The 13048-nt window shown below is 34.9% G+C and overlaps 1 protein-coding gene across 1 annotated transcript in view; it reads right to left on the bottom strand.

Moving 5' to 3' along the window:
* Nucleotides 1–13048, bottom strand: part of LOC115882512 (neurogenic locus Notch protein) — a 249523-nt gene that overhangs the window by 26104 nt on the left and 210371 nt on the right. The window contains exon 9 of the mRNA XM_030900608.1: nucleotides 3461–3643. Within this exon, the coding sequence (XP_030756468.1) occupies nucleotides 3461–3643 (183 nt within the window). The remainder of the gene's footprint in view (nucleotides 1–3460; nucleotides 3644–13048) is intronic.

Below are 13048 nucleotides of genomic sequence, written 5' to 3'. Positions count from 1 at the left end.
TGGTAAGTGTTATTATTAATAAAATAGTTTGTTTTATTTATGTTGTTTTATTTATTCCTGCGGAATATTACAAATTTGTATTTGTACATAAGTTATATTGATAAATATAATGATAAATGCGGGAAGTTTCATAAAGCTTGAAAGTAAGAAATAGTTCTTTTTTATATTTTTTGGTATGTGGTGTCTTGTTTTCGTTTGTTTTGTATTAACACATACCGTTTTTTATTAAATAAAATAACTCGATTACATTTCTTCAGTATTAAACAGTTTTTTTCACAATATTTTGAAGTTACTTGTCAGTCAAATTTTAAATACATATATTAATTTCCTGCTATGCGTTCCAGTTGTACCAACTTATTTCTTTGTAAAATAAAATAAACTACTTTGAAATTAAAATGACAGACACATCTATCACACTCAAGGATCTTCTCGTTGGACAGACTATATGTCCTCTTGTGCTGTGGACATACTGTTGTTTGTTTGTCATTGCCAGATGAAGTGTGTTTTTTTATACAACTTCTCTATTTTTTGAATAATACTATCTACTTAAAATAATTAGTGGAAGTACGACTGGGAACCATGTAGTTGGGGATACAGACCGTGGTAGCAGAAAAATAATGAAAAATTTCACGTCTCCAGGACACTCAACAGTTTTAAAAAAAATTCAGATATCAAAACTAGATTTTTCACATGTAGGTGTACTATTTATTATGATTTTTTTATCCATTTTTAAGTATACTAGTTTTTCGGTAAGTTTCTTGCAAAAACCATAGCAGTTTTATTTCTTTGTTTGCCAAAATTCGAAAAAACGAACAAAGTGTATCTAGAAAGTCTGCTCCTCAAATGTGTGGTTGTTTGTATTAGGCAATTATAAGACATTTGCAAGGAGCTATTAGCAAGGTTCATTCCAAGTTATTGAAGTTTTTGGAAAAAAATACGATAAAAGAATGTTTTCCAAAAATCACAAAAGATATAAAGGTTGCAGTGAAATCGGTTAAAGCCATATCATAAAATCTGTCGATGATGAAAGTTCCTAATTTATTATGCCATGGTAGGTTCCTGTTTTAACATAATCAGATCGGTTACCAAAATTGATATGATCGAACCGCTTTTCCTTATCCTTTTTATGTTTGTTTTTTTTTGTGGGCGCCATCATTGGCTATTAATTAAATCTTGTCGTTATCCATCTTCGAAGTTCCGTTGCCACACACGACGACTGTCAACAATAATCGATTGAGATTAAAAATAATGTAAGGCGAAGTGTTGACTTAACGTAAAACTGATATAAGTAGTTTAATTTCGTGTAGGGTTACCATTATACCGGATGCATCAGTACCTGCGTGCTCTTAATTCTTAAAATTAAATAAAATTAATTTTGTGATATTTAAAGATCTTTAAATTTACATGCTACAATAGAATAGATTATTAATTATTAACACCCTGTATATTACTTTTCAGAATTAATTCTTGTGCTGAGTTTAAAGGTAAAGAAATAAACTTTACTCAAAAATGGTATTGCTTCCTTCAATTTATACAGGGGTATCAAAAATTACTGATCTATTTTAAGGATTTCTTTTACATAAAAACTTTGTTATTTAAAATGCAACACCCTGTATTTTTAAAACAAACCAAAGCAGATTCAAATGCTCTCTTGAGTTATAACTCATCATACAGTCTCAGGGCTTTGGCAAAAGCCAGTATCTGAGACGGTTTTTGCCAGCAAAAGCCAGTATCTCAAACTCTACCTGCAGATATTTCTACTAAATTAATTTTTGGGGTACTTTAGGTCATTGTCGACGTCGTTATCTTGATTTATTCTCTGCACATCTCGACATAATTAGCAGCGATCTCGGACAAGTCCTGTCGAGCTGGATTTCTCGTTTTGGTAAAGTTATCTGGAAGTGTACGGGAGGCCTGTTTTACAACAGCAAAAAATACGAGAAAGGTCAAATTACATCTACAGTCGTGTTTGTTTTGTATTTCAAATATAAAACTTCATTTTCGAAAAAAAAGTCCACAATTCCACAAGAAGTTTTTTTTCCTCTTAGGAAAGTGTCAGATTATAGAAGAATAAAATAAAAGTTGGCGTATGGCGTCATCAAAATATCTAACGAATGCTCGTCGCAATGTTGATATGGCTACTTTTTTACTAGATATTATTATATGGTGTCAAAATGAACTTCTTTTTTCTGTCAAATAAACTTCTTTTTTCACTAGCGAACATTCGTTCGTTCGTTCGTTCGTTCGTGCGGATAATGAATACGCACCTTTAGGCGGCAGCCAAGCAGCAGAATAAAAAAAACAAGGCTCAATACCACCAGCAAATAAAACGTTAGTTTTTTGGAACTCGTTTTGATTATTTGTCGTGTTACGCATGCGTAGTGAGTCTGTTGTCTTTCAAGCGAATCCCTGACTCCATTATGTAGCCCGAAAGGCGATCGAAAGAAATATATCTCGAATATATTGACGAGTACCTTAAAATCCTCCAGCTCGTAATTTATGCCAATGATATATTAGATAGTGATCAAAACACATCAGCCCTTTTTAATAGACATGTATTCGATGACATCTAAACTGTAATGGTAATAAGTACTACAAAATCGGTTAAATTTTGTAAAAAAACAAACATATTTTTGCGATTGTAGTTGTTCTAAAAATTAACCGTTTTATATTATGTGGTTTTAATCTTATCTGTACCTACAATAAATTAATATTATGATACTAGTAAGAAAATCGCATCAATTCAAGTCTTTCCAAAAATGACTTGAATTGAAATGAAATGATTTAAGTCAAATACTTAAAACTTAAACCATTTGAACTTTATGTTGAATTTGACTTTTTAACCTGGCTGGCTCTTTTTTAACCAGGATATAAGATTATAAAAAAGAAAGAAAAAACGAGCTCTAAGTTTCAAACGAATTTTGATTTATTAGAAATTTAATTTGGTAATAGTTTCGATCTCTTCGCTGACGTACAACTTTAACGGCAATTTTAAACACACACATCTATAAATAAGACTATATCCACTGATGTGTGTTGCTTAATGCGATTTAAAACTGAGAGACTCTCTCGACATAGTGAACGGATTATTTGTTTCCTGCGAAATGTTGGCCATTTGCGTTTGGCCAATAGTGAAGCCCGGTCTCGAACGCCTCCTAGCGGTAAATCGTGCGCTAAATATTCTTTCCTCTGCGGCTTTTGTATGATTTATTCATTTATGTCCTCCTAAATACGGAGATTTAATGCTTGGGCGATATTAAGAAGGGTACACGTAAAGAACTTGTTTATATCTTAAGCAACAGTTACATTAAATCAGAATTCGTACGAAGATTTGTTTGTATGAAGTTGCCAGAAAAAAAACAGCACTAGAAATATATATTATGTTTGAGAATAGCTCGGGATAATTTATTCTGTATGGTAATTAATTTATTTCAATTTATATTATCAGGGTTGTACTTACCGGGCATACAGACGCAACGGAACGTTCCAGGGTCGTCCAAACATGACCCGTCGTTGTGACAGGGATGGGATTCGCACTCGTTCACGTTGGTTTCGCATCGTGGTCCGGTGAATCCCTGGGTACAATTGCAGGCAAATGAACCAGGAGTGTTCACGCATATACCGTCGTGTTCGCAGGGTGAACCTAAAATAAAAAAAAACAGATGGATAAGTAATGTGAAGAAGAGATGTAGGTATAAGTAATGTGAAGGCATAATAAGTCGTTAAAAACAACAAACTGTTTCTTGTTTATCAACGCCATCTGTTTAAAACCCATTAAACTCAATTAAGAAATATTTTAAATAGCTATTTTTAATAGCGTGTTCTTTATTAATATCACATTCTTCTTTCGACAGCATAATATGTCGTGAATTGAATTATTAAATTGGTCTTGAACACGCTTTTTGTTTTGGCATATTCTGATATAGTATTATCAGTCTAGAGACCTAAAAAAAATAATGTGGTTTCGACAAATAAAAAAATATATACAGGGTGGGTCGTAAATAAGTGTAAATATTTTCAGGGCTGATAGATCTCGATAAAATAGACATATTTTCTCTTTGCCGTTTTTCTAATAAGTTTAAAATAACCGAGTTATTCTGAAGTCAAGCAAAAAAAATATTTCCTTTAAAAAAATGTTGAGAGCCACCGGATTTTTTCTGTACTAAGATTTGCATCCCTTTCAGTGCCGTAACCATAGAGTAAAGCCGTTACCATGGAAATAACAAGTTTAAGAAAAGTTCTACAAAGTTTTCTAAAATATACAGGAAAATTTGAAAGAAAATGCACTATACAGGGTGTGTCTTAAAAAACAGGATTTTTTTACAAGATGGTAGATCTGGACAAAAGAAACATATTTTTTATTTACTATTTTTAAAATAAATTGAAAATAACCGAGTTATTTAACTTTGACATTTTAAAATTAATAATGTTTACATTTTGACAACCGCTGGCATTATCTCATTGGACATCCTGTGTTGCCACATGGACAAGAAAGTATACACTTTACTTGATTTTAAAATACTTCCTTCGTAATATGACGAATTATTAAGAATTATTCCTCCAGTTTAGTTGAAAATAGCTGTAAAAATGTATGAATGTGTTAAGAAATAAGTATACAGGGCGATTTTTATAATTATTATAGTAAAACCATTGATATAATTAAAATTAAATCTCGTAATTTATTGTATAGAAATTTAAAAAATTACAATTATAAACACACAAGTATGCAGAACGTGGTTAATGCAGGAGGTAGCAACATTGCAAAGGTTCGATACATTGTCAAGAAATTTAGAGAGAATTTTCATCAGCGGCAATAAAACGTTTATTTTAATTTCCCGAAAAATTTCAGGGAAATGTATAATTTTTTATAATACCATTTTTTGAGAAAAAACTTATGAGCTGGTTTCTGAGATCGATACTAATTAAAATATTTGCAGTAATTTAAGATGCACTATGTGTAATTATTTGAAAATAACTAAAAAAATAGGGTTTCTTCGTTTTTACAGTAGTTTAACGTATAGCAAAGTGTAAACGAGCTTTAATACGGATTACGACAGAGGCAAATATCGTCAAGTAGCTCGCCGACAGCCTTCGAATTAGCGAAATGGCTTTCTCATGCCGTCGCCTGCGCCTCCCTACGGTCCAGACTTGGCTCAGCTTCACAATTGATCGCCAATCGACGCGGCTAATTGCAAGTGGGACCGGGTCTCTTTGACCCCGCTCGATCTCCGCAAATCGGACAATTAGACGTTAACGACAGCTGTAATTTCGATTTGTCACAATCAGTCGCTCGACTTATCGATTGATTAAGCTTTATTATTGTCTAATCTATCTGTTTTTTTCCTAATAGTTAAAAAATATTAATTAATTAATAATTTTCAATCTGTCACATTATCTATGTTTACATTTCCCTCACACGTTTCCCTCATTGATTTCTCTTGCTTCTGCTCTTTCTGCAGCTCCTTTAAGTATTGGCCGTACTGGTGAGGTCATCATCATCATCAATTTCAGCTTACTTAACAATCTCCATTACTTACATGCTTACAAACAATTAATTATGATGTAGCCTGCTAATTTGCTAATATCATAGTCTCATCTCAAGTTTGGTCTTCCTCTAGCTCTCTTCATTCTTCGTGGGTTGTCTGTTCTTCTTGCCAGATGTCCTACCCATTGCCACTCGAGGGATTTGATTATGTGGATGACATCTATTACCTGGGTCTTTTGTCGTATCCACTCTATTCTTTTACTACCTCTCTTGGTTATTCCCAGCATATTTCGTTCCATTGAGCGTTGTGCGATCTGCAGTTTCCTTATGATGTCCGTTTTAAGTGTCCAGGTTTCGCATGCATAGGTCATCACTGGTAGTACACAGTGGTTGTATATATATAAATATGATTAAGTTTCTTCCATTAGTACACCATGCTAACTTAATTTTTCTGTTGATTTCTGGTAGTACAGATCCTGACCTGTGTATTAGTTGTCTCAAATATATATTCTTCTACTATATTCCATCAGCTTTAAACCCCTATAAGTTTGTAATGACCCTGTTGTAGATCTGCTACAGATCAGCTGTCTTCGCCATCAGATCTATCGTAAATTTTGGCGCGTGTTCTAATATGAATTGATTCGCCTGTCAATTTTTCCACTGTTATGTGGCTATTTTTACATTTGCCTTTGCACTAGATCGTAGAAGAGTACTGGAACTATAAATTGATATCATTGACGAATGAGCTTGTCCATCTTATCAAGTATGAACTGATGCTATTTCCCTATAATGTCCGCTTTAAATGTCCAGGTTTCGCATGCATGGGTCATGACTGGTAGAATGGTCGAATTGGTCGAATATTCTCTTCTTTAGATAAAGTGGCATTCTAGATTTGAATATTGAGTTTCTTCCATAAGTACTACATGCTAATTTAATTCTTCTGTTAATTTCTGGTAGTAGAGATCCCGAGTTGTGTATTAGTTGCCCCAAATATATATATTCTTCTACTATTTCCAGTGTTTGGTTTGGTGTTATTTACTAGAATGTCTTTTCTATCGAGTTGAAAGCTCTTCGTTGTCATCACTTAAATCACAACATTTGATATCTCCACTCCTATTTGTTAATGTTAGTTACTAATTAGGAAGGTATTTTCCAGGAGGCCTTAGAGGACGTGGAAATGGGAGTGAAGGTAACTGGATAATTGGATTGTGGATTAATAATATCCGCTACGCACATGATACGGACTTACTCGCTGATAACATACACGATACTTTAAATGTGGTAGACAATGATTCAGTATTAAAACTAAAAGAATTTCGGCTTCCATTGTCTATTTTTTTTTGCTTACACATCGTTTCGGTCAGAAGTATCACTGAGTAATATCATGGTCCTATATCAAATTTGGTTTTTCTCTAGCTCTCTTGATTCTTCGTGGGTTGTCTAATATAGGTAATTAATTACCTATTATAATTAAAACTGTTTTAAGTTTAGGACTACTATAAGAAGTCTCCTAACAAAAACAAAATAGGAATCATCAAACCAAGAAAAAACAGAGCAAAGCAATGAACTCAAATATCAACACCAGATGGATGAAAATTTATGATAATTTAGAGAATCCCAAATATGTTTGAAAACTCCACCATAAATAACATTTAACAAAAGGTGCATTGAAAGAGTAGATATATCTAAGTAGTTGAGCATCTGGCTTTTTGAAGATTGGACACCAGTCAAGGATGTAGAATGCAAAAAGTTTAGGAGGGGAGTTAATCACCGCGATCTTACAGATCTATTGTGATCTTGACTTATAACGAGTTATAACTTATCATACAGTCTCAGGGTTTTAACAAAAGATAGTATTTTAGACGGCTCTACAGAGGCCAGCTCTCCATCCTCTACATCAGACGTATCAAAGTTCATGGCACGAACGGTCGTCGTCTCGGCGCACTCAGTAATAAGGTGTTCTGGTGTTTCCCCATTTTTCCCACAGAATCTGCATTCGCCGTTGTTTCTCAGCTTCAGCCTACTGAGTTGTTCGTTGAAAAGACAGTGTCTTGTTAGGAACCGCGTGATAATCCGAAGATTGTTTTTATTTAAATCAAGGAAAATCTTTGATTTTTCTCGGTCGTAACTTCTGAGAAACCTTTTCGAGTGTCTTAGGCCGTTGGAAGACACCCATTCCCATCAGACAAGGACATTAAATGCCGAATTGAACAAGCCTGAGAGGCATTCTTGAGCTTTCGAAGAGTAACTATATCTCTAGAGACAAGAAAAGAATCACAAAAGATATGAAAAGGTCGCAGTGGAACAGGCCAATACACCCCTCATAAAATATATCTGTCTATTACCAAATTTGCAGTCACTTTATACTGAAAATGGTCCTAATTCATTAAAGCAACTACTCTGAACTTCCTGCTTGTTATTTCCATTTTGTAGATCATAATTTTAATTAAGTTTCTTTAATACACATTATAATAATATGATGAAAATAAACTGACCACAATCTTTTCAAGTCCGATGGTTCTCCCTACCGGCGCGTATAATAACAATCCGTATCGCTATTTTTTCATATTATTGCTCCCGTCTTGATCGGCCACGGCTTCTCGGAAGCGCGTTTTTTTCCACGCTGCGGCATCTAAAACAACGTCTTTGTTCCCTCGATCTCTATTTGCTTAGAAGATTACTCCGGCTGCTGTGCGTGGCCAATCTCGCGCCTCCTATTCACGCTCCTCTGGCTTTGTGAATATGAAAAAATCGATTATTTCGCGTTTAGTGTCGGAGACAACGTCTTTCGGCTTGTTTGCATAACGAATCGAGGGAAGCAAAGACCTTTGCTCAGAGCGTGAAAAAGTCTGGTGGAACGTATCTTTTTCTCTGCAGTATCCACAGTATCCACTATTGGGTGACAGTACGAAACTTTGAATAACACTAGATTATATGAGGAGGCTATCGGCCTTTGCAGATCTATTCTGGTTTACTTCTGATCGTCGTATCATTTTCAAAAAGTCTAAAAACTTGAGACTAAACCTCCCATATACTCGTAGTTTTTTGCCAATAATTACTATATCATTATAATTGCCTAGTAGAAATGTGGGTACATTTGCCAGATTCATATGGTTTCGTTTGTTAGTCCCTTTGCTTTAACCCCCTATAAGTTTGTAATTTCTTGTTATAGACCTGCTGAAGTTTTGACAGTTTTTCTGTCTTTGCCCGAGGCATCAGGTCTATCGTAAATTTTGGCATATGTTCTACTAAGAATTGATTCGCCTGTTTCTGTCCTAGTCAATTTTCCACTGTTTTGTGGCTGTATTTACAATTGCTTTTGCACTACATCGTAGAAGGGTACTGGAACTATACCGGGTGCATCTCAAAAGTGGCTCACCCCTATAACTTTTTTATTTTTTTCAGATAAAAAAACGAAATTTGGTTTATTAGTATATGACATAAATTAGGATTGATTGGCGCAGTCAATTGTTTTTGGTCGCTTCCTGTTTCATCTGATATGACTACAACTTTTGTTTTTTAAATATCACCCTCGGTATTTTTTTACTATAATCAGAAAATCGATAGAAAATGACACTCTGAATGACATATCATATGACAAATTTTGGTATTTTCACATATGGTTTATTAGAAATTGTAACATGGGGTTCATAACGACTATTTGACTCGAAATTCGAAGTGTGTGGTATCAAATTGTTCGTAAAAAATGCCTTTTCCAAATATGCTAATAATCCACCCTCGTTCCATTTGAAAACATGAGATATGATTAAAAATACGATTTGGGCATCTTTTAACCGACCAGAACAAAACACTGAAAACTTTAGACGATCAAATCCATTTTTCCAAAGCTGCTTGATTAAAAATTAGTGTTTTTAACATAGCCATGGCACTCTAGATTGCAATTTAAAATACGACTTTTTTAAGCGAGAATGTCAAAAGTTGAAAAATGATAATATGTCATTCTATACAGAGTGTCATTTTCTATCGAATAAAGTAAAAAAAAAATACCGAGGGCGCCATTTAAAAATCAAAAGTTGTAGTAATTTCTGGTAAAACAGGAAGTGACTGAAAACAATTGAATACGTCAATCAATCCTATACGTCTTAGGGCTCAAACGCACTCACGACCAGGTCGCAGCGACCAGCTTTTGATTGAATGTTATTAGGAAACGCAGCTGCGACAAGTAATAACATTGAATCAAATGCTGGTCGCTGCGACCTTGTCGTCAGTCTGTTTGAGCCCTTATAGTCGTATAAATTGGTGCAGTATAGCCATACTCCTTTGATGACATGAACTGTTCCTTATATAATTAATAAGATCAATTGAGGGGTGGCTGCAATAACCAAGCAGCTCCATTTTAACAAATTTTAATTGAACCGGACAGCTCTAAGAGCTCTAAGAGAGAGTTCTAAGGTACTTTAATTACATAAAAAATAACTGATAATTGGAATCAGTCATTTATCGTAAAGATATAGATCGATTAAATTCAGTTAACTACAACCAACATGAATGAAACAAAACAAATGTCTGCCTTGTAAGTAAAAAAGAAGAAAATTAACAGGTTGATATGAATGTATTCATTTCGAAACGATGGCTTCTAAAAATAACCATCGTAAACAAAACTATCGACACCTGAGCATATATGAAGTGGATTTGTGGGCTCGAAGTGCATTCGGTAAACGAAGACTCCGATAGCTGTAGCGTAATTCACACTTTCAGTGCATTAACATATTGTTGTTTGCATTGAATAGGCATACAAGGATTAACTACTGGAAGCTGTTTGAAATTCATTTGCAACTACTATAGCGATAGAAAAATAAATATATTTAAAAGGATATTTAAATTCAGTGGAGATGAACAAAACTGCGATTCTCCAATCTTAATTGAAACTGCGATTGCGATTTTTAAATCGCAGCGACTATAACCTGCGATTGCGATTTTAGTATTTACCAAACTAAATTATTCGTAAAAAATGCTTTTTCTAAATATGCCAATGAGCCGTATCTTTTAACTGGCCAGGACAAGACGTGAAAAACAACAGACGATCAAATCTATTTTTCCAAGGCATCTTGATTAAAATTAATGTTTTTAACACAGCCATGACATGCTAGATTGAAATTTAAAATACGATTTTTTGCCATTCTATTCAGAGTGTCATTTTCTATCGAATAAAGTAAAAAAAATATAGAGGGTGTCATTTAAAAATCAAAAGTTGTAGTCATTTTCGGTGAAACAGGAAGTGACTAAAAACAATTGAATACATCAATCAATCCTAATTTATGTCATATATGTACTAACATACCAAATCTCGTTTTTTTTATCAGAAAAAATTAAAAAGTTATAGGGGTGAACCACTCTTGAGAAACACCCGGTATATTATTGATCGTGGCCCTATAAAATAATACCTTCTCTAAAAATAAATAGTATTAGAGAGAAAATTCAATCGCAGTTTACTATAAAATGCTTCAATAGACCACAAAATTACATTGGCAACAATATCGCAAATCGCAACAAAATCGTAAATCGCCACAAAGTCGCAAATGGCAGCTATAGTAATACTGGTTGCCTAAACTGAAATTCGTAAATAGAAGAAATCGCAGTCGCAATCGCAGTTTCCTATGAGAGCCAATCGCAGGTTGCGATTGCGATTTTAAAATCGCTGCGATTGAATCGCAGCTTGCGATTTCTTGCTCATCTCTGAAATTCAGTCATAAAAAAACAATACAATCACATTTAAGTATAATACATTTCGATGAAACTTCGTTTTGCATAGTAAACTCAGTAAAGTTTTGTCTATTTATACCGTATGATCGAAAAAATGGCGTCCAATGTTTTTTTTTAATATTAAGCAACAGTACTCCAAAAAAGAAATTGTATTTTTTCGAAATCTGTATGCAAACAAAGTATGCCGGGTGCGTCTCAAAAGTGGTTCACCTCTAATAACTTTCTTATTTGTTCAGATAAAAAAAACGAGATTTTGTATATTCGTATATGATATAAATTCGGACTGATTGACGTATTCAATTGCTTTTGGTCACTTCCTATTTCACCTGAAATGACTACAACTTTTGATTTTTATATGTGGCACCCTCAGTATATTTCTACCTAATTCGATAGAAAATGACACTCTGAATAGAATTTTGATATATTTTTGACTTTTAAAATTGTAATATGCTGTTCATAACGACAATTTCATTAGAAATACCAAATGTGTGGAATTTCTTAGAATTTAGAATGAGTGGGAGGGGGGTTAATCACTGCGACCTTACAGATCCATTGTGTCCCCCTTTCTTGAGTCATAACTCATCATACAGTCCCAGGGCTTTGACAAAAGCCAGTATCTGGGACGGTTTTATAGAGGGTAGTTCTCCATCTCCAATATCAGTCGTACCAAAATTCATGGCACGAATGGTTGTCATCTCGGCGCACTCAGTGATGAGGTGTACTGGTGTTTCCCCATCTTCCCCACAGAATCTGCATTCGCCGTTTCTTCTTAGTTTCAATCTACTGAGGTGTTCGTTGAGGAGACAGTGTCCTGTTAAAAACCCCGTGACAATCCGAAGATTGTTCTTACTCAGACCCAGGAAGATCTGTGATTTTTCTTCATCATAAGCCCTCAGAAACTTCTTCGAGTGTCTTAGACCATTGGAAAATTTCCATTCCAGGTTGCGGATGGAATCTTCCAAGTTCTTGAGTTCCGCCTTGAGTTGGTTACCACTTGGAAAGCAGAACGGTTCTGGTTCAGTTAGTGGAGTGTTCGCTGCTTTCCTAGCTAGATTATTTGCTTTTTCATTGCCTTCTATCCCTTGGTGAGCAGGCACCCAGTGTAGGAGGACTTTGTTTTCTTTGCCTAATTTATTCAGCTTCTCTATGCATTCTTTGACCAATTTCGAATTGATTGATACTGAGTTGATCGCCTTTAACGCTGCTTGACTATCAGACAAGTGGCTATTTCTTGTTTCCGATAGTTCCTATCTAAGATAAGTTGTATGCATCTTTCGATAGCGTAGATTTCTGCCTGTAGGATACTAGGGTAAGTGCCGATTGGTTCGGAGTATTTAGCTCTCGGCCCAAACACTCCGATCCCTGTTCCCGTATTGGTTTTGGAAGCATCAGTATACCAAGTTATGGTATGGTCTTTTAACTGCTGGGCAAGCGTTTCGCTCTTCCAATCCTTTTTATTGCTCAATACTACATGGAGATGTTTCTCAAAGTTGTACGTTCTTAGCATATCGTCCACTGGGAGTTGCAGGAGTGGTATTTCCTTTATGAGGGTGTTCCAAGCCCCTGATCTGACAATTCTCCCAGTACTAATTCCGTTAGTGACCATTCTAATCAATGTCGCATTGGCATATCTACCAATGACAATGTGCAGTGGTGTTAGATCTAGAATGACCTCCATTGCTGCTGTTGGACAGGTTCTCATGGCTCCTGTGATGCAAACGCATGTTAGTCTCTGGACTTTGCATAGGTTTAGCCTTGCCGTCCGTTGCTCTAGTTTTGTGTACCAGGCAACTGCTCCATAAGTAATCATGGGTCTTACTATCATGGTATACATCCAGC

The sequence above is a fragment of the Sitophilus oryzae genome, unplaced genomic scaffold (assembly GCF_002938485.1).
Source record: "Sitophilus oryzae breed Bouriz unplaced genomic scaffold, Soryzae_2.0 scaffold_177_pilon_pilon, whole genome shotgun sequence".
Lineage (NCBI taxonomy): Eukaryota > Metazoa > Arthropoda > Insecta > Coleoptera > Curculionidae > Sitophilus > Sitophilus oryzae.
Note: the sequence above shows the minus strand (reverse complement) of the source record. Positions and strands in the feature narration are given on the sequence as shown.